The sequence below is a fragment of the Lissotriton helveticus genome, chromosome 3_2, assembly GCF_964261635.1.
Source record: "Lissotriton helveticus chromosome 3_2, aLisHel1.1, whole genome shotgun sequence".
In the NCBI taxonomy this organism is placed as follows: domain Eukaryota; kingdom Metazoa; phylum Chordata; class Amphibia; order Caudata; family Salamandridae; genus Lissotriton; species Lissotriton helveticus.
This window is the reverse complement of record NC_136062.1, coordinates 476,423,089-476,442,078: the sequence shown is the minus strand read 5'-3', so window position 1 is coordinate 476,442,078 and position 18,990 is coordinate 476,423,089. Positions and strand designations below refer to the sequence as shown.

General features: G+C 46.3%; 1 protein-coding gene across 3 annotated transcripts in view; it reads left to right on the top strand.

Annotated features, from left to right (window-relative positions):
- PHF21A (PHD finger protein 21A) overlaps positions 1-18,990 on the top strand; it is a 419,360-nt gene that overhangs the window by 107,430 nt on the left and 292,940 nt on the right. For all 3 annotated transcript variants that reach the window (XM_078684392.1, XM_078684393.1, XM_078684391.1), the window contains exon 6: positions 13,451-13,630. In XM_078684392.1, coding sequence (XP_078540518.1) covers positions 13,451-13,630 — 180 coding nt within the window. The remainder of the gene's footprint in view (positions 1-13,450; positions 13,631-18,990) is intronic.

Genomic DNA, 18,990 nt, shown 5'->3' with positions numbered 1-18,990 from the left:
CGTGGGGTACTGTATTTGCTTGCATCGACACAGTATGTCCTGGTCCTCCTTCAACGGCTGTTTTGCCTCCACTGCTTAATCCAATTCGGACTGGAAGTGTAAGCACAAAAAAGCAAACTGGGATAGAACCCAATCCTTCAACTCTCTCCAAAGAGAAAGTGCAAGGACGTCACAATGTCGGTCTCCTTCCAGATCTCTGATTGCAGAGCCGATTCCACGGTGCGGTATGCCCCAAGTTTCCCAGGCCATTGGCAATGCTGCAGCATATTGAAGCCTTTAAGGAAGCCATGCTGCCGATATTTGGCACTCTTTCGTACCCCTATGGCGCTCCTTCGGACCCCAAGGATCCGCAGGACCCTTCACTCAGGTTACACCGACCTCTCAGTCCATGGGGCCATCTAACAGCCTTCGACATGTTATGGGCTCCATTCCGGCTCTGGCACAGGCTTCCACCTCGACTCCTTAGCCTGCGCTGGTCCCTACCTCAACAGTTGAGGATTCAGTGCAGGTTTCAATGTTTGACCAGGAACTGACCCTCAGGACGATACAGACAGATGTAGTGTTACAATATTATTAAAACACATCCGATCACCATTCTGATTCTCTGCCTGTACTAGGGTGGACCGGGGGTCAGAAGCTCCATTATCTGTTTGGGGCCAATTTTGACAAAGTTTGCCACCATCCAAAAATAACTATGATTCACCCCCTCATTATGATGATGCCGAATTTTACATGGTTACAAGAGGCCGGGTGGCTTGATACTTCCTCTGATAAAGGATGAGTTCGCCATTTGGACCTCCAACGGAGGAGTGCGTCATTTGCAATGGTAATCTGACGAGTAGCTGAGTTCTTGGCTATACAACTGCCGTCTAATGATTATGCGACAAATGCCCTTACTGCAGTCTTACAACCGTTACCAGGCACGTGAGCCCTTGATCCTTTGTAATGAGGCCTTCACTGACACATTAGTGGTCACCGGCTCAAAGCCCTGTTCTTTCCTTCTTGTGAGTAGGCAGGGTCTAGACATCTTAGACTAGCGCCCGGTGACCCTGATTTTCTCACTAAGCATCCTACTCCAGGTTGAATTGCCTTTAAGGCTTCACCAGCAAAGTGAACCCCAGTTCATTATCCGGCCCCTTCTCCCCCAGCCCGGGTTCTCGAGTCTAAAAGGATTGACGCGTTAGGCAAACAAGCCTAGTATTGAGATAAAATGTAGTCTGTGTATTGGGCCAATATATGCATGCCCTCTGGGACGTGGCCAACCAGAACTTCAGAAAAACCTTACGGTCCCACTGGCTCAAATCATTCAGGATCGTCAATCTACAGCCAAATATGTGATTCATGCTTACGTAGATACTACTGATTTGTCTGGAAATGGCAGTTTGGTAGAAGCACGGGTCTCTTTCATGGATATGCTTTTTGATGGCTCAAACCTGTTCGGTGGAAAGCGGGTTCTGGCGTGGAATGTTTCAAACAGACTAGAGCCAATGCACACTTCTTGGGTCTTTTGACCCCTGCCAAACAGGTTCCTCACCAGTTTAGGACCTTCCAAATCTATTCTAGTGAACTGGTGTGTGGGCAACATCAGTCTCTCCGGATATTGCTGCATTCACAGCACAGGACATTGATCTGGCAGGCAGTGTGCATGACTATAAGGATATCAGTACTACCAGTCCCCTTGCCCAGCGGCAACAGCCACCAACTTGTTATATTTATTTTATTTATACCATTTGTAGATCGCACTAATACCAACTCTGGCGAACACATTCTCATTCTGTTGCAATAGGTGCACATGTTACTTACCAATGGAGCCACCTGGGGATTCCGGACTAGGAACTGGGAGAGGTGCTGCTCTCGCTCTCTTAGTGCCTAAAAAGGATGGGGGGGGGGGGGTTCTTCGGCCCATCATGTACCTTTATCCCCTGAATGTCCTTCCTGTGGAAGGACACATTGTAAATAAATGCTCATGCTGACCCAAATCCTGTCTGCCATGGACATTACTGAATGGATGGTGTTCTTAGACTTGCAGGATGCATATTTTCTTATACCTGTCCAAAGTATGCAAGGTGCATTTTCAGCTGGTCTTGCTTCACTTCGACTTCTTGATGACTTCTTGATGACTGGCTGTTCTCCAGGCAGTGAACGTCCCGACATCGTTGGGGTTCAGGATCAGCAAGCCAAATTTTCACCTACTCCTTTGCAAAGGCTTTCTTTCATTGGAGCTGACCTGGATGGTATGAAACGTTTACCCACATGACCTTTACCCTGCAGTCTTTACCATGCAGGTCACTATAATGAATGGGTTTTTACCCATACCGCACATCCTTTTTTGGGATATAAATGATTGAGGCATGTGTGCTGTAGATACACATGCCTTGTATACTCCTTCCATCTAGTGTAGCATCGGATCTTTGCAAGTTGTTTTTCTTCGGAGAAGTCTTTTCCAGTCACAAGGTAAGGTGACTTCTTCTTTCAGTAATAGTGCGCATGGGCATCGACTCCATTGTTAGGTTGTTTTCTTCATGCTATCGGATTCAGATGTGGTTTGCGGCGCTCCGGTTCAAGACCGTCTGGATCCCTTCGGTGCGCAACCCACTGAACCCGCGTCGTTATTGTTTAGAACACGTTTCCCATCCTCAGCATGTCGAAAATCAGAACATTTTCCTTGTTTGAACGAGAGAACTCCTACCGGGAGTAATCTGCTAATGAAACTGACTCTGTTCCATTTCTTTCCTCAATGCTACTCTAAATATCCACAATCCGACCGTCACAAGGTCTGTTACCTGTACCTGTTTCTGGAGCACAAGGAAAAGGCTATGTTTTGCAGCGTGAATCTTTCTGGATTCACTATGTAAATGTAAATGTAAATGTATTGCGACTTATATAGCGCACGTATCACCCGAAGGTATCAAGGCGCTTGCTTAGGGAACCCGTCCTGGTATTCCCCTGTGAGATACCCCGGCAGGGTATCCACAAGGTGAAAGCCAGGCATCCCGCCGCGAGGGGCCGTAGTGGAGATTAAGCAAGCTATTGCCCAGAGTCGCAGAGTGTGACCCCGTGAGTCGAGTAGGCACCAGAGCGAGAATTGTCGAGTCCGTGGAATTTTGAGCCCGAGACCCGCCGAGGCGGGGAATCGAACCCTGGTCCACGGCTGATCTCAGCTTCCGGGTCTGCCGCCTCTAACCACTGAGCCACGCTTCTCCACCCTGCTGTGCATATTCCGCAATCTGGTGGTTGGGGCCGGAATCGTAGTCTTTTTTTCTTTTTTTTTTTTTTGTCGTAGCCCAGGTGAGCGTCGACGTCCCACCATTTGGTGTACCTTCGGTGACGTCGGCGTGCTTCCGGCGGAAGCTGCCACCCTTGGGCGCCATCTTCAGATTCTTTTTTCCGCCGTTGGGTCTGGATCGTCGCGTGAAGCTCCAGAAGTTTTGGAGGAGAAAAGGAGGAAATACAGCAACTCTTCAACGGTAAAGACCCGAGAAGATCGGGAGAAGAGGACCATCAGAGAAGAGACGACGAAGAAAGGAAAGAACTTCGAGATCTTCGACGTCCTTGGAGGAATGCGCGCGCAGGGGGCCCCCTGAGCGCAGGGATGTACAAGACACCCTTTAAATTCTGCAAAAACTGCCACCACAAGTTCGCGCAGAAGGACCAGCACCCGGTCTGCAACCTCTGCCTGCCAATCGACCACGAGAGCAGAGACTGCAACGCCTGCTCCGTCTTCAAGCCGAAGACACTCCGAGTTCGAGAGAGACAGAGGACAGCTCACCACACGATGCAGGGCAAGGGCCAAGCCCCGACGCTTTATGAACTGGGCCTCTCCACCGACGACTAGGACAACATCGCCGAAGGTCCAGATGACTTCACAGTCGCAGAGACCGATAAGAAAACGCCTGACAAGGTAGGAGAGTCTACGACCCCGAAAACCCCCACAGGGTCTCGAAAGCCAGAGGCAGACTCTCGAAAGTCAGAGCCCAGAGCCTCGAAAGGAGCACCGGCGCCGAAAACTTCGACGACCGCAGCTGCATCCTCCGAAAAAGAGCCCAGCGGATCCTTCGAGAAGGACTCCCGGAGGCCGAAGACCAGCGAAAAGCAAAGGTCATCGAAGCAAGCCCCCGAAAAAGGGCCTTCGACTTCGAAGGAAAAGGAACCGAAGAAAGTTTCGGCGTCACCGCCGCCGCCGAAAAGAGCAGTCGAAACACTCGACGACGAGCAGGCCGCAGAGATGCAGAGAAAGAAAAGAAGGCTCGAGGCCGAAATGGAGAACATCCTTCAGAGAAAGAAGGACTTCGATGAAAAGATGAGAAGTTACAGGATCCCCTCGAAGCCGGCACCGGCCGTCGCTGAGGTACAGGAGCTCGAGGAGTTCGACGTCGAAGAGACGCCGAAAACTCCAGATCCCTCGGAGCACGAAGAGGAAGAAGACCTCTACTACACAGAAGGGGATTACGGGGAGCAGCAGTCAAGCTACGGCTCAGGTTCCTCGACGGCCCAAGACCAGGAATGGCAGGACATCGAGGCCGAAAACCCGGAAGAGGCTGTGGAAACATACCCCTCGAGGCCTTCGCCACCGGATGACATTGGGGCATACAATGAGGTGGTCAGGAAGGCGGCAGCAGCTTATGGAGTTAAGCTGGAAGAGGAGAAGCCAAAATCAGATTTCCTGCTGGAGACATTGCTACCCATACAGACAAGAAGCCAGTTCTTGCCCATGCTCAAGAGTATCACAGACCAGGGGAAGGAAGCCTTCAAGGACCCGGCTACATGCAGATCAGTAACGCCGAGGACGGAGAAGAAATACAAATTCTCCTCCCAGGACCCAGCTTACATCAAGGGATCCGTCACAGCAGATTCTATAATCGCTGCAACGGCCAGGAAAAGGGCAAACGTCCCAACAACGTCTGGACCTCCACCTGACAAGGAAAGCAGGAGGATGGATCTAACTGGCAGGAAAATTGAGAGGAACGCCGCAACGCACTGGCGGATGGCGAACTCCCAACGCCCTCCTGAATAGACATCAATACCAGCATTGGGCCAATTCCTCAAGCACCTCCCGGAACAATACCGTGAGAGGGCATCACACCTTGTGGAAGAGGGGAAAATCATCGCTAACTCGTGCCTAAAGACAGCCTTGGATGGGGCAGAAACATCCAGCAGACTGATGGCTATAGGCATCACAGAGAGAAGGCAAGCCTGGCTCAGGATCTCAGGCTTCAAGGCTGAGGTGCAGAACAATATCCTGAACACACCCTTCAACGGTGAAACACTGTTCGGAGCCCCAGTTGATGAGAAGCTCACCCAACTGAAGAAGGACAACGAGACGGCAAGGTCCATGGGGGCCCTGCAATTCAGGGGGATGAGGAGGGGCACTCCTACACGGAGGCCGAACGGCAGAGGTGGAAGTCAGCGAGGAGATTCACACCAGAGTTTCCACCAGGGGCAACAGAGTGACAACCAAGGTCACCAGGGCCAGCAGAGGCAAAGCTGGAACTACCAAAGCAGGGGCCAGTCCTTTCGATCAAGAGGAAATGGACGGGGCCAGAGAAGGAGAGGCGGTGAACAACCCCCCTCTAAGTGACTTCACACGGAAAAAGGTGCTCTCCCACCCGAACCCTCCGGGGGAGGAGCACGGGATAACAAAGAGGAGAGGGCTACACTGACAAGACCCAAAGGAACATGTGACGCCAGTAGGAGGAAGATTGAGATTTTTTCTCCAGGAGTGGAGAAAAATAACAACAGACAAGTGGATACTCAACATTATGCAGTTTGGATACTGCATAGAGTTGGAAACAAGACCGCCAAACAGAAAGCCAAAGAAAAGAGAGCACTCGGGAAGAGAGCTGCGATTACTACAAGAGGAAGCTCAAGAACTCCTCCTCAAAGCGGCCATCGAACGGGTTCCTTTCAAAGAACGGAACCAGGGAGTGTACTCAAACTACTTCCTGGTGCCAAAAGTGGACGAAAGTCTAAGTCCCATCCTAAACCTACGGTTCCTAAACAAATACGTAAAAACTCAAAAATTCAAAATGACGTCCCTACAAGAGGTCATCCCACAGATAAAGGCCGGGGACTTCTTGTCCACCATAGACCTCAAAGATGCGTACCTGCACATCCCCATGAACAGGCATCACAAGCACATGCTAAGATTCACAGTGAACAAGGATCACTACCAATTCACGACCCTCGCTTTCGGCCTAAAGTCCGCACCAAGGGTGTTCACCAAATGCCTCGCGGCAGTGGCCGCACATCTAAGAAGAAAGGGGATACACTTGTACCCCTACCTCGACGACTGGCTTGTAAAGGCACGCTCTTACAGGACATGCAAAGATCATGCAGAACAGGTGACAAGAACGCTAGCAAGCCTGGGTTTCTCCATACACTGGGGAAAATGCTTGATGGAACCAGAGCAAGTGAAAATCTTCCTGGGAGCTCAGATCGACACCGTCCAATGCAGGGTGTTACCCAGCGAAAAGAGAACACTCAGCCTACTGAGGGAGAAACGTCACTACCAGAAGGGGCGAGCTCTGACACTGAGGACTGTGAGCAAGATCTTGGGGATGATGGCATCATGCATACACCTGGTCCCCAATGTACGCCTTCAAATGAGACCGCTCCAAGAGTGGCTGCAACAGCAATGGTCACAAGCTACAGGAAGTTGGGAGGATCTAGTGGTTGTAACGCACAGGGTGCAGGAAGAAATAAGGTGGTGGACCAAGGAAAGAATAACAGTAGGGAAACCTCTAACCCCACCGGACCCAACAGTGACCATCACCACAGACGCATTCCAGAAGGGATGGGGCGCACACATGAACAGGCTCAAAGTGAGGGGTCTGTGGAGCCCTACAGATGCAGTCAGACATATCAATTACCTGGAATTGAAAACAGTGTTGCTAGCCCTCAAGGCTTTTCAGAAACACCTGTACAACCAGAAGGTGCTAATACAAACAGACAACACCAAAACGATGTTTTACATAAACAAACAGGGGGGAACTCAATCATTCCCTCTGTCAAGCTTGGCACAGGAAATCTGGAAATGGGCTATACCACTAAAAATAGACCTGCTAGCCATACACCTGCCAGGGAAGGACAATGTAGAAGCGGATTGGCTCAGCAGGCAGACTTCAGCGTCCCACAAGTGGGAACTCAATATTCAGGAAACAGAGAGACTATTCAGGAGATGGGGCACACCAACAATAGACCTGTTTGCAACACGCCGGAATGCAAAATGCCAATACTTTGCATCCAGGCAACCAGAGGCACTATCACAGGGGAATGCCCTATGAATAAGCTGGTCAAAAACATTTGCCTACGCTTTTCCCCCCGATACCACTGATCCCCGGGGTTCTCAACAAATGCATGACGAGCAACATGACGCTCATCCTGGTGGTACGACAATGGGCCAGACAGACCTGGTACTCTCAGATAATGGAGATGGCGCAGGGCCCCCCCCCCCACACAAGTTCTCAAAAAGAAGAGAGCTACTCTCCATGGAAAACTGAGAAGTTCTACACCCAGAGCCGGAGAGCCTCAACCTCTCAGCCTGGCTCCTGAGGACTTAGTTTGCACACCTAAAACTACCAGAGAGCACCCTGCGGGTGCTGCGAGAGGCAAGAAGGCCCAGCACACGCAAGTGCTATGGGGAAAAATGGAAAAGATTCACTCAATGGTGTTGCAAGAAAAAACTCCATAGAAAACTGACCAGGGAATCCACGGTGCTAAGGTACCTCACGCACCTAATTAATGCTAAGCTAAGCTCATCCTCGCTGAGGGTGCACCTGGCAGCGATTGTGGCTTACACAAGAGGAGAAACAGGGAGAAGCTTCTTTACATCCCAAGTCATAAAAAGATTCTTGGAGGGGGCTAAAAGAATAGCGCCACCAAAAAGAATGCCGCCACCGGCCTGGAACCTTAATGTGGTACTGACGGAGCTCATGAAAGCACCTTTCGAACCCATCCACAAAGCATCACTGCAAATGCTAACGATGAAGACGGCCTTTCTGGTAGCAATCACCTCGCTACGAAGGGTGAGCCAACTACAGGCACTCACACTGCAGGAACCCTACATCCAGATACACAGTGACAGGGTCGTGATGAGAACAGACTCACACTTCATGCCAAAGGTGGTGTCAAGGTTCCACATGAATCACAGTATTCAGATCCCTAGCTTCTTCCAAAACCCCACTACAAGCGCTGAGAGGTCGCTCCACACCCTAGACGCAAGAAGGGCTGTGATGCACTACTTTGAAAGGACGAAGGAACACAGGAAAACAAAACAGTTCTTCGTATCCTTCGCAAACAGTTACATGGGCAAACCAGTGACTAAAAACACCATAGCTCGTTGGATCGCACAGACAATACAATTCTGCCACAAACAAGCCGGCCAGGAGCTAACAGGAGGGGCACAGGCCCACTCCACCAGGAAGAAAGGAGCAACAATTGCCTTTCTGGCCAACACACCAATTCAGGACATATGCCTGGCGGCAACATGGGCTACAATGCACACGTTCACTAAGCACTATTGCGTGGATGTACAAATGAACAAAGAAGCACAAGTAGGACAAAATGTGCTTCAACATATATTCAACAACCAACGCTCATCTTCCACCCAACCGCCACAAAAGTAACGAAAACCGCTACAAAATCTATGCACAGCATAGTGAATCCAGAAAGATTCACGCTGCAAAACGAATGGTTTCTTACCTGTCGGTGTAGTTTTGCAGCTTGAAGATCTTTCTGGATTCACTAGCGATCCCACCCTCCTCCGCCAGAAAGATGAGGCTGGAGAAGAAGGTGGAAACACATGGAAAAGAAAGCAAGTTGAAGCTTACAAGATACGTGAAAAGATACGTGAAAAGAATTACTTTGAAAAAACGATTAACAAACATAGCCATGGATTCACTACAAAGACAAAAAAAGAAAAAAGAGACAGAAAAAAGAATCCTAAGACGGTGCCCAAGGGTGGTAGCTTCCGCCGGAAGCACGCCGACGTCACCGAAGGTACACCAAATGATGGGACGTCGACGCCCACCTGGTCTACGACAAAAAAAAAAAAAGAGAGAAAAAAGGCTACGATTCCGGACCCAACCACCAGATTGCGGAATATATACAGCATAGTGAATCCAGAAAGATCTTCAAGCTGCAAAACTACACTGACAGGTAAGAAACTATTCGATGTCTGTAGCTGTTTCTTCATGCTATCGGATTCAGATGTGGTTTGCGGCGCTCCGGTTCAAGACCGTCTGGATCTCTTCGGTGCGCAACCCACTGAACCCGCGTCGGTATTGTTTAGAACACGTTTCCCATCCTCAGCATGTCGAAAATCTGAAAATTTTCCTAGTTTGAACAAGAGAACTCCTACCGGGAGTAATCTGCTAATGAAACTGACTCCGTTCCATTTCTTTCCTCAATGCCACTCTAAATATCCACAATCCGACCGTCACAAGATCTGTTACCTGTACCTGTTTCTGGAGCACAAGGAAAAGGCTATGATGTCTGTCGCTCATTTCGCTCAAATGTCCCAGCCGGTCAAGGTGCCGTGAGTACCAAAACCCCTTTGCCCGTAAAACCGGCTTCCACTAAACAAAGGGCGTCCTGGTTACCACAGCCATCGAGATTCTGCGTTGAATGCCCGATCCTCCAGCTTGTCACCAAAGGCAAAAGTCTAGTCTTCCAGCTCAAGTCAAGATACCACTCCTTCAGGAAAAATCCGCTCGGCGCCGAAACAGACAGATGCTCCTGATAAGTCTCCAGAGTCACTTCTGGATTCCATGCAAGAAAAGCTGGATCCAAAACAATTGAAAAGTTATATTAATCCAGACACTTGGCATATTACAACAAAACCTGTGAGACCATCGTCCTCCAAAACAAAGTCCTAACTCACAGTATATAAAGTTCCTTTAAAAAAAGGACATGACTACTAGCTCTCAACCATCTTCACCAAAACCTTTAATACCAAGTTCCGACCCTATAGACATTACACCTCAGGGCTCGCCTCATACTGGGCTTGACACTTATGGGATGATTATAATTAGGGCTCCCAGTTTTATGGTATTTATATTTTTGCCATTTCCGTCTGTTTGGGCATTTTATCTGTATTTATCCACATTTAGTTTTGCCACAAGCAAAAGACGACACTGCAGCTAGTATTTTTCCACATTTATTTAAATAGAAAATGCACACATGGGCTAGGTTGTTCTTGATCAACACAATACATTCATCTGAAAACTCTGCTGTTGTAGTACAAGCGCATGTGCATTTCAAGACACTTTTTGAGGACATGGAGGCTCCTTCTAGTTTGTTAATGAAATGAAGACCGCTGAAAACCCATTCAGTATTTGCCGATGATACTGGAATGGCTAAAAGGCTCAAGGAAAGATTACTGAGTATCGACCATTCTTGCTTCTGAGAACGCCAGTATATCATTGCACTTATGTCTTTGTGGGATCGGGTGCGTTAAATATTTGTTGAATTCTTCTTCAACAACATTCATTATGTCATCAGAAGCTCCAACCAACATGAATACATCTTTGTAATCATTGAAATCCTGACTAAACTGAACTTTCTTGAATGGATCCAGGATTGTAACCAGTTTCCAAAAAGAGCTGTAACTCATTTGCCCGGATATGTTCCAAGCCAGGACTGCATCCCACTTGTTTTTCAGTGCATCTTTAAAAGTAATCATCTCTTTTATTAGGACATTTGCTTTTTTGTGGTAACATTTGCAATAGACTGGTGATCATTGGGTCTTGCATATAGTCTTGCGCCAATGCTACAGCCATGTCAACATCTATGGCAGAATATATTTGGTGGGCATGTTTCTTCTGATTCCAGCTTCTTCAGAATGGGCCGTGTAGTTTTCTTAGGTGATCAACTTGGAACTAGTGGCTTCTTCATTGTTCCCAAAAGCAAGGAAGTAGTGCCATATTTCCAAAAGTCTTACTGCTCCCTCATACCAGCTGAATCATCGAATCACAACTGCCCTTGGATATCTCATCCTCCTGTCTACTTTTCTTTTAGAATAAATGCGTTTAAAGTTTTGTGCATACGTTTTTTGATAATTAAGTTTATTGAATCTAAAAACAAACCACAAATTTACATTGACAGCGAAATCAAGCACGATATCTAGATAGTATACAGCCATACGAGAGAAGGCAGAACCTAGTACATCATTCTTCAGGGTAGAATCGAGTCAGCCTACAGTCTGTGCCGACACCCAATCCCCGGCACCCAAAAAGAAACTGAAAATAAGCCCAATTTTCAAATACAGACAGAAAACACATTTTTCTGTCTGTATTTATCTGTATAAATCCGTAAAAATTGATTTCTGGGAGCCTGAGTCATGACCCATCTCTTTGGTGCTACAGTCTCACTTTGTGGTATTGGTGAGAGGGCTAGAGGTTATGTGACCCAGCTGAATGGTGCAATAGTCTCACTTTGTGGTGTTGCCGAGTTGGGTAGCTGTGTGGACCCATCACTTGCACACATCTCGCTTTGTGGTGCTGGCCAGTGAGTTAGGAGCATGACTGTCTCTAAAGTGCAGCAGCCTCTCTCGGTGCACAGAGCTGAAGCTGTGGGCCCATCACTGTGAGGCAGGGGCCTCCCTTAGTGGTACTGGCAAGAGAATCGAAGGTGTGGGCTAATTATTCAAATACAACCTCACTTGGGGTGCTGGCGAAAGGGAGGGCTAAGGCCATGCCCTGGTACTTCACCATTGCGGGTGCAAACCCCCCGCTGCACACAGCCGTAACCGTGAGCATCATTTCCAATGGAAGCCACAATGGGAAACTACTTCACCACTCCCCCTTTAACTTCTTTCCCCCGTGGACGGATGAAACTTGCATGCCGAGCCTTAGCTGACTGAAGAAGATAGCTAAATTGGAAACAGTTCACAGGGCCAAAAGTCCTAGGCAAATCAAAAAGTGCCTTTTAATGGAAACCCCATCTGACCCTTGACTACCGATTGACCATCACAAATTTGGCGGCAGTCATCACTTTGAAGTTATGATTTCGCCGCACTTCGTATTGAAAATACATCTTTGACTTGCCTAGAACTTTGGATTCCTTACACAGATCTGCACCAAAATTTGTACCAGCTTGGCGTGGTCAACAAATATGTTCATGCCAATTTTGGTGCAAATAAGTGAAGTGGGGAAAAAAGTTATCGGGTGGTGAAAAACATTGTGTTGCAAATCTAGTTCTCGTACAAAATTATCCTTCTACTTACAGCAAAAATCGTGGAACGGATTTATGCCAAACTTGGGGTGAAAGTAGAACTTTAATCAATTCAATTCAATTCGATGCCCATGCGCACTATCGCCGAAAGGAGGAGTCACCTACCTTGTGACTAGAAAGACTTCTTTGAAGAAAAAGAACTTGCAAACATCCGGACCCAACACTAGATGGCAGGTATGCAGAGCATGTGAATCTACAACTCACATGCCAAGAACAGATGGTTATTGGGTAAGTAACATCCAATCCATCTGTGGGTTGTTCTATACCTCGGGATTTCAGCGCCTTGACGCCTTCTGCATTTGCTGCGCTTTACTAATCCGGCTCAAACCAGGAATCACTTCAAACTCTGCTGCTTCATATTTAGGTCTGCAGTTCTGGCTGTGTCCCGAGTCTGAGCCAAGGGAGAGGATGTTATTGTTACATTTGTAGATGCCTGAAATTTATATCGACCATCACAGGAGTCTTTTAAGTTCTCTCCAGCAGCAGTAGCTCATTTCCCCCTGCAGAGATGTTCCTGCGCACACAGCTGTATTTGTAAATTCACCTGCTTGCTTTGTAAGGGCAGACAATGCAAAATACCCAACCATATCTTTCAAGAAGGAAAGCTCTCCCAAAGTGTTTCCCAAATATCTGAAAGCTTCAACTAGGCCTGCAAACCCCCTTAACGTCGGTTCATCTCACCCCTTGGGCCAGTGTAGTTGGTCTTAAATGCACAATGACCATCTCACAGGAGCCCCCATGCTTGTTTGAGCTTGGCTCATTTTGACTCTTCGAGGTTAATGTTTTATGGCTCAATGTATTGTATCCCTTTGATGAGAGTGGTAGAGATGCAGCGAGAGAGAGACCTCGGTACATTTGACGCACGTCCTCTGTCACTTGTTCTCTGTAAGGTGTAAACCTTACAGCCGGGTCCCCATGTAACCATAAAGCCAACCTGTAGTGTGAGCCGCTTGCGCTGTCCCCATATGATTAATCCGAGCGAGATCCCTTCACTGCATCTGGGGCGTGGGTTTGGGTTTAAAACGGAGGACTTTGATTATTTTTAATGAGTGTTCGTGACTGACATTTGTTCTGATATTGAGTTCATATGTCTCTTGTCTGCTGCTGCCTTCCTATGGATGACGCGTGTTCTGTGTTGTGCAAGAGTTTACACTGCATTGTTGCTACCGTGCCTGTATGAGTAAAGCACATTAACATTTGTGTTCTTGTTCGTCTGTAGAAGATGGTGGTGGAGCAGTTGAGGAAGAATCTTATGATCAAGCAGGAGCAGCCTGACTGCAAGAGCCTCATCCAGCCACTGCTCCAGCTGGACCCCAAGCCCCTGGCACTGCAGCCGCAGCAACAAAAGCAAGCGCCTCCCCAGCCGGGCGCAACCCTTCCAAGTCTAAGCACGTCACAGGTAGGATGGGTGCTGCCCTGCACAGGGTCATGAGATATGTTGATGAAGGTGCTGATATAAACATGTTAAGGGCGCAGCCGCCCCAGTGCCTATCCTCGAACTGGCAAACCTGACCAGCTCACAAACTTATCAATGAGAACGAATTGGAATTACTTGTGGGGTGGGATTACTTGTGGGCAACTCTTAAAGAAATCGGCTTTAAGACACAGTTTCTAACAAGAATACAGGCACTTTTAAATTGCCCTAACACTAAAATAGAATATGCTAATTTACTATCTCCTAATTTTCCAATTCCAAGAGGGACCCGTCAAGGGTGTCCTCTTTCACCACTTTTATTTGCTTTATCTATGGAGCCGTTTATTAATGCAATACAGCTTCAAGAAATTATTAAACCATTTGTTTCAGGTGCTAATACACTTAAAATTACAGGCTATGCTGATGATTTGGCTATCTATACAACCGATGTGACAGAGGCCACGGTCGGAATTATTAAAGAAGCGGATGATTTTTGGGCTGTCTCTGGATACAAATTAAACCTGAATAAAACGCAAATCATCGTAAACTATAAACCAAGTGTTCCAGTCATGGGTATCTGCCATACTGCTACTTATTTAGGCATTAAAATGACATCTAACATCAGGGACATCAAGACACTTAATTATGATTTTTTATTAAGAGACACTGCAAAGTTACTTAAGAAATGGCATAAGATTCCCTTAAACCTGCTAGGACGAATAAATCTTATTAAAAATGAATATTCTACCTACATTTTTGTATTTGTTTAGGTCTATCCCTCTTTTTGTTAACCTTTTTTTTTTTAAATTAGATGGTGTTCTCGGTAGCTTTATATGGAGTTATAAAAAAAATCTTCGAGCACTTTCTTTTTTGAAGCCACCTTTTATTAACCCCTTCGACGCTCATGACGAGCTCAGCTCGTCATGAGGTACTCCTCTCGTACGCTCGTGACGAGCTCAGCTCGTCATGATCCGCGGGTTTTTAAAAAATGCAGCGCACAGCGAGAAAATGCGCCGCACGGATGGTGTTAAAGGAGGTTTAAATTTCCCTGACTTTAAATTTTATTTTTATGCTTCCTTTCTGGGTCGAATTCGTAGTCTTTTTAACTCTAACAACCCGTATTATTTTCACCAATTTATGCTAGGATCTAATTCCATACAATTCCTTGCAAGAACCACTGACCCGAATTACTACAAGAGAGTGAGGTTCAAGACCGCTAAAGATGCGGTTCGCATATGGAATATAATAATGGCTATTGATAAAACTTCACTTTATCATCCTAATCTAACACTATGGAACAATCCTGGATTACCAGGACTTTTTAATGACTCTGTAGGAAAAATATGGGCTGATTTAGGTATAACCAAGCTGGGTGACTTATATGGCTCAATGGGCTTTTTAGAGTTTGAAACATTGAGAGTACTTTATAAACGACCCGAAAATATGCAATTTAAATATATACAGATACGTAATTTTTTGATTGGTAAAATGAAACTCAAGGATATAGTAGACTCTGATATTTGGGCATGTATATACAGGGGAGGGGGAAAAAATAAATCGATAATTAGCCTGAGCTATAAATGTCTCATCCAATTTAAAACTGATGATTGTCCTAAGTTGGCTCAAAAATGGGCATCTAAACTTGGTATGGATATATCACCGAACAACATTTCTTCTTTTTTTAATTAATATTGATAAGCTTGTTCAATCATCTAGTTTAAAATTACAAGCTTATAAGACTGTTTGTCAGCTATACTATACTCCGCTACAAATCTCTAGAGGGACTGGTAATAATGTTTCAAACGATCGTACACAATGTCCGAATTGTAACTTATTGGCGGCCGACCTTGAGCATATGATTGTCTCATGCCCCATCTTGAGTATTTTTTGGAAAAATTTAGAAGATATCATGAAGCAGAAAGGAGTGATCGGGGCCCCACTATCAGCAGAGACGATACTCTTAGGCATACAACCTACTACTGATCCATTTAAAGATTTGCTTTTCATTTTGCTATCATGCTAGATTCATTATTGCAAGGGTATGGATATCAGATAAACCACCTCACGTGGCTGAATGGTGGTTTTTGGTAAATGAAATATATGATATGGAATTTGCTTTGGCCAGAAAAAGAGGGAATTGATCATTAAAAAAAAATAGATAACATTTGGGGAATTCTTTTCCCAGGATATATTTGGTGTTTTATGTTAACTATTAATGAACTTTGCCTTTTACATTTGCTCTGTTTGTTTCTTCTTTGCCTGCTATACTGTATTGCACTATCGATTACGATTAGTCAATTGACTCATTGGTGTAAATTGTGATTGCCTGTGTTATCAATAAAAAATACTTTAAAAAAAAAGGGAAAAAAAAGAGAACGAATTGGAATTAGAGAAAAGTTTAAAATTGCTTACAAAAAGAAAGATGGTTAGACTCAAGATGCAGAGACAGTCGATTGATTCCAGTCTTTTCTAGTAAGAAAAGAGTGGTGTATACAGGCCTTCTGAATTTAAGGGACATGAAGGAACACGAACAGAGGCTAGTGTGAGGGAAATAAGAGTAAATTTAGAATAAAGATACGTGTGGCGCGGCATGCTGCCTTGGCTATGCACAACGTAAGGTAGATGGTGCTGAGGTTGGCCAATAAACGGATACGATCCTTCTAAGCGCGGGTTGGCCAGTTGTAATTCCTTGAAACTTTACCTGTTTCATGAGCTCTTTGGGTAGCCCAGTTGATTGATGGGCCACTTGTATGATGATCTCAGTGGACTCATTCTTCCATCCTTCCATAGTCCTATTTTGATAAGTGTTTGTAATCATGTGAAAGGTAAGTAGGGAGTGCCTTGTCAGCTACTTTTGTTTAGCGGAATGCAGTGCGTTCACACCTCAGAGGATAGTAAACGTGTATCTGTGACCTTCAAGTGAGGACAGGCTCAGCTTCTTCGTCAAGGGCATGAGGTTTGACGTTGGTATCGCTACTCGTGCCTCTGTTTACCTGAAGGAGGCCTGCGGACACTACAACAGCTCGAACATTGTGTTTCCAAGCTCATCTCACTGTATCAAAGATAGTACTGTTAGCGTTGGTTGCACATTTTACCCTCGGTGAGCCTGAGGGATGTCCACGCTTCCACTTGGGCGGAACCTTCCTGCCCAAGTCCCCCATATTGAAACCTTTTGGATTCGGCGCTGATCCCTTGGCTGGCTCCTTAATGGATCGCATGACGTTGTCGTGCTTGTTATGCTACACTTGCGGTTAGTCTGTGTTAACATTGTGCAGCCCCTCCCCCAATCAGTGGCCAATGTCTTGCATCCTGTTTGATAGTCACAGCTTTTAAGACAAGGGAGCTTTCTGTGCACGTTTGAAGCATTGGTGGAGAGCCAGTCTTTCCCTCTTTTTGTAAGTCCTCGTTTGCCTTCACCCCTTTAAATTGGTAAGATCTGAGAGAAGGGGTGGGGATTGCTCGCCCTCAGAATATCCTCTTTGCCAGGGTTTCGTCTTTGGGATGAGGGAATTGATGCAGCATGAAAAGCACTGGAGTGATGTTTCCTCATACAGTTGCTGGAATCAGCATGGCCACTGAATCTTTAGCTGTTTGTCTACTGTAAATTGTTTTTTTGTTTCTCTGCACCAAAAATAATTCACATCAGTAGTCTCATTTGGTAGCAGATACAATATGTGCACTACTCTCTTTGCCCATCAGTGTAGGTAGTGAGGGGCCTTTTCTCCCACAAACCTACGTTTCCACTGCTTCTACAGAAGTGCTTGCGCCTGGCTGCTTCCGAGGTGAGTTTGTCCTGGTTAGTAAACTTTTACAATGCAAACAGCAGACACGGTCCCATTCATTGCTTTAGCAAACACTATTTTGACCAACAAAATGGATTATAAAGATTGTAACGTGTACTTTAGCTGCAGGAGCAAATTGTGTGCGTTGAACTGCACGTGTGAAATTATATGTATCACCATAAATCAGTGCTATTGACTGACAGTGAAGTCAGCAGTACACTTCATTCAGTGCAAGAGTTGCAAGTAGATACTTTTCTTCTCTTGGCAAACCCCTGACTGCATGCGACTTTTGAAGGTTAGAGAGGAAATAGCCAGACATAAAAACTACCCACTGACTGGGAAATACATACCAATTACAACTCTTGTCACCAGAGCCGCCTCACTACTACAGCCGCTGTAGAGACGGTTAATGCCTGCCAGGACCCTGCCTGGGATACCCTATGTTGAGCTTGGACCTGGTACCGTCCTGCTGCAGTTAATGTAGTCTACACGTGCATTTAAGTTAATATATTTGTATTTATTGTATGGTGATGGGTACTTTGTAAACGTTCATTTCTTAAACAAAACGCACCGAACTAGATACAGTTTCTCAAGATGAGAATGAACCACAACCCTGTTTATTGTTCCTGTGAATATCTTGCCAAGACTGGAAGTCACTGAGAAACTGCAGAGTTAGGTGCCTCGCATGCCGTGTGTAATTTACTCTGAAGCCTACGTGTTAACACAAACCAATGCGGCATGAAGTCATGCAAGGCTATCTTTTTTTGTTCCTTTTGTTACTGCAGGACGTTTGATATAATTGGAGAACATGCATCATAATCTCAGCCATTTTTCCAGGTGTAAAACGTTGCAATATCTGCTTTCCATGAACATTTTGAATGCTGCCTCGGTTCCTGCTCCTCTCAGCGTATATAGATCTTTGCAAACCACAAACTAGTTAAAGACATTCTGACAGTGCACTCATTTCTGGCACCTGACGCAACATCCTCGACGGCCTGGTCGGCTGCCGTGGTGATTGGGGCTTTAGCAGATGTGAGTCTGGCATTCCCACCACAGGCTGTACCTCCCTGGTCTTGAATGTTCAAGAGTGTGCGATGGCTGGAAGCTTGATGGACTTGAGTCTGCTGCTCTACTCTGCAGAACGGTGATGAGGCAGATGACTGTGCATGATTCAACGTTGAGCAATAGCCCTGGGGTCGAATGCTTTCTTGATGGTGACCCAGTCTGCAGTGGAGTGCTTGTGGGCACTGTGCCTCCTTGGAACACCAGGTTGAGCAGGAATAGCGTGGTTTTCCAAGAGGTCTTGTCGTCTTGGATGTTCCCCAAAGGAGTCCTGTGGAGCTCTGTTAGAAGGGCCTCCTTGTTGTCCATCAGACTACAGAGAGTCTTAGTGTCCGAGTTACTCTTCCTGACAATCATGGAGTCAGATCTTCTCTTGGTCCTTTAATGAATATCTGGAAAGTGTCTCGGAAAGATTGGTTCCTGGAAGGCATACATTGCACAGATCTTGAGCCTTGACTGCATTTCCACTGCCAAATAACGCTTGCCAAAAAATGTGGTTTT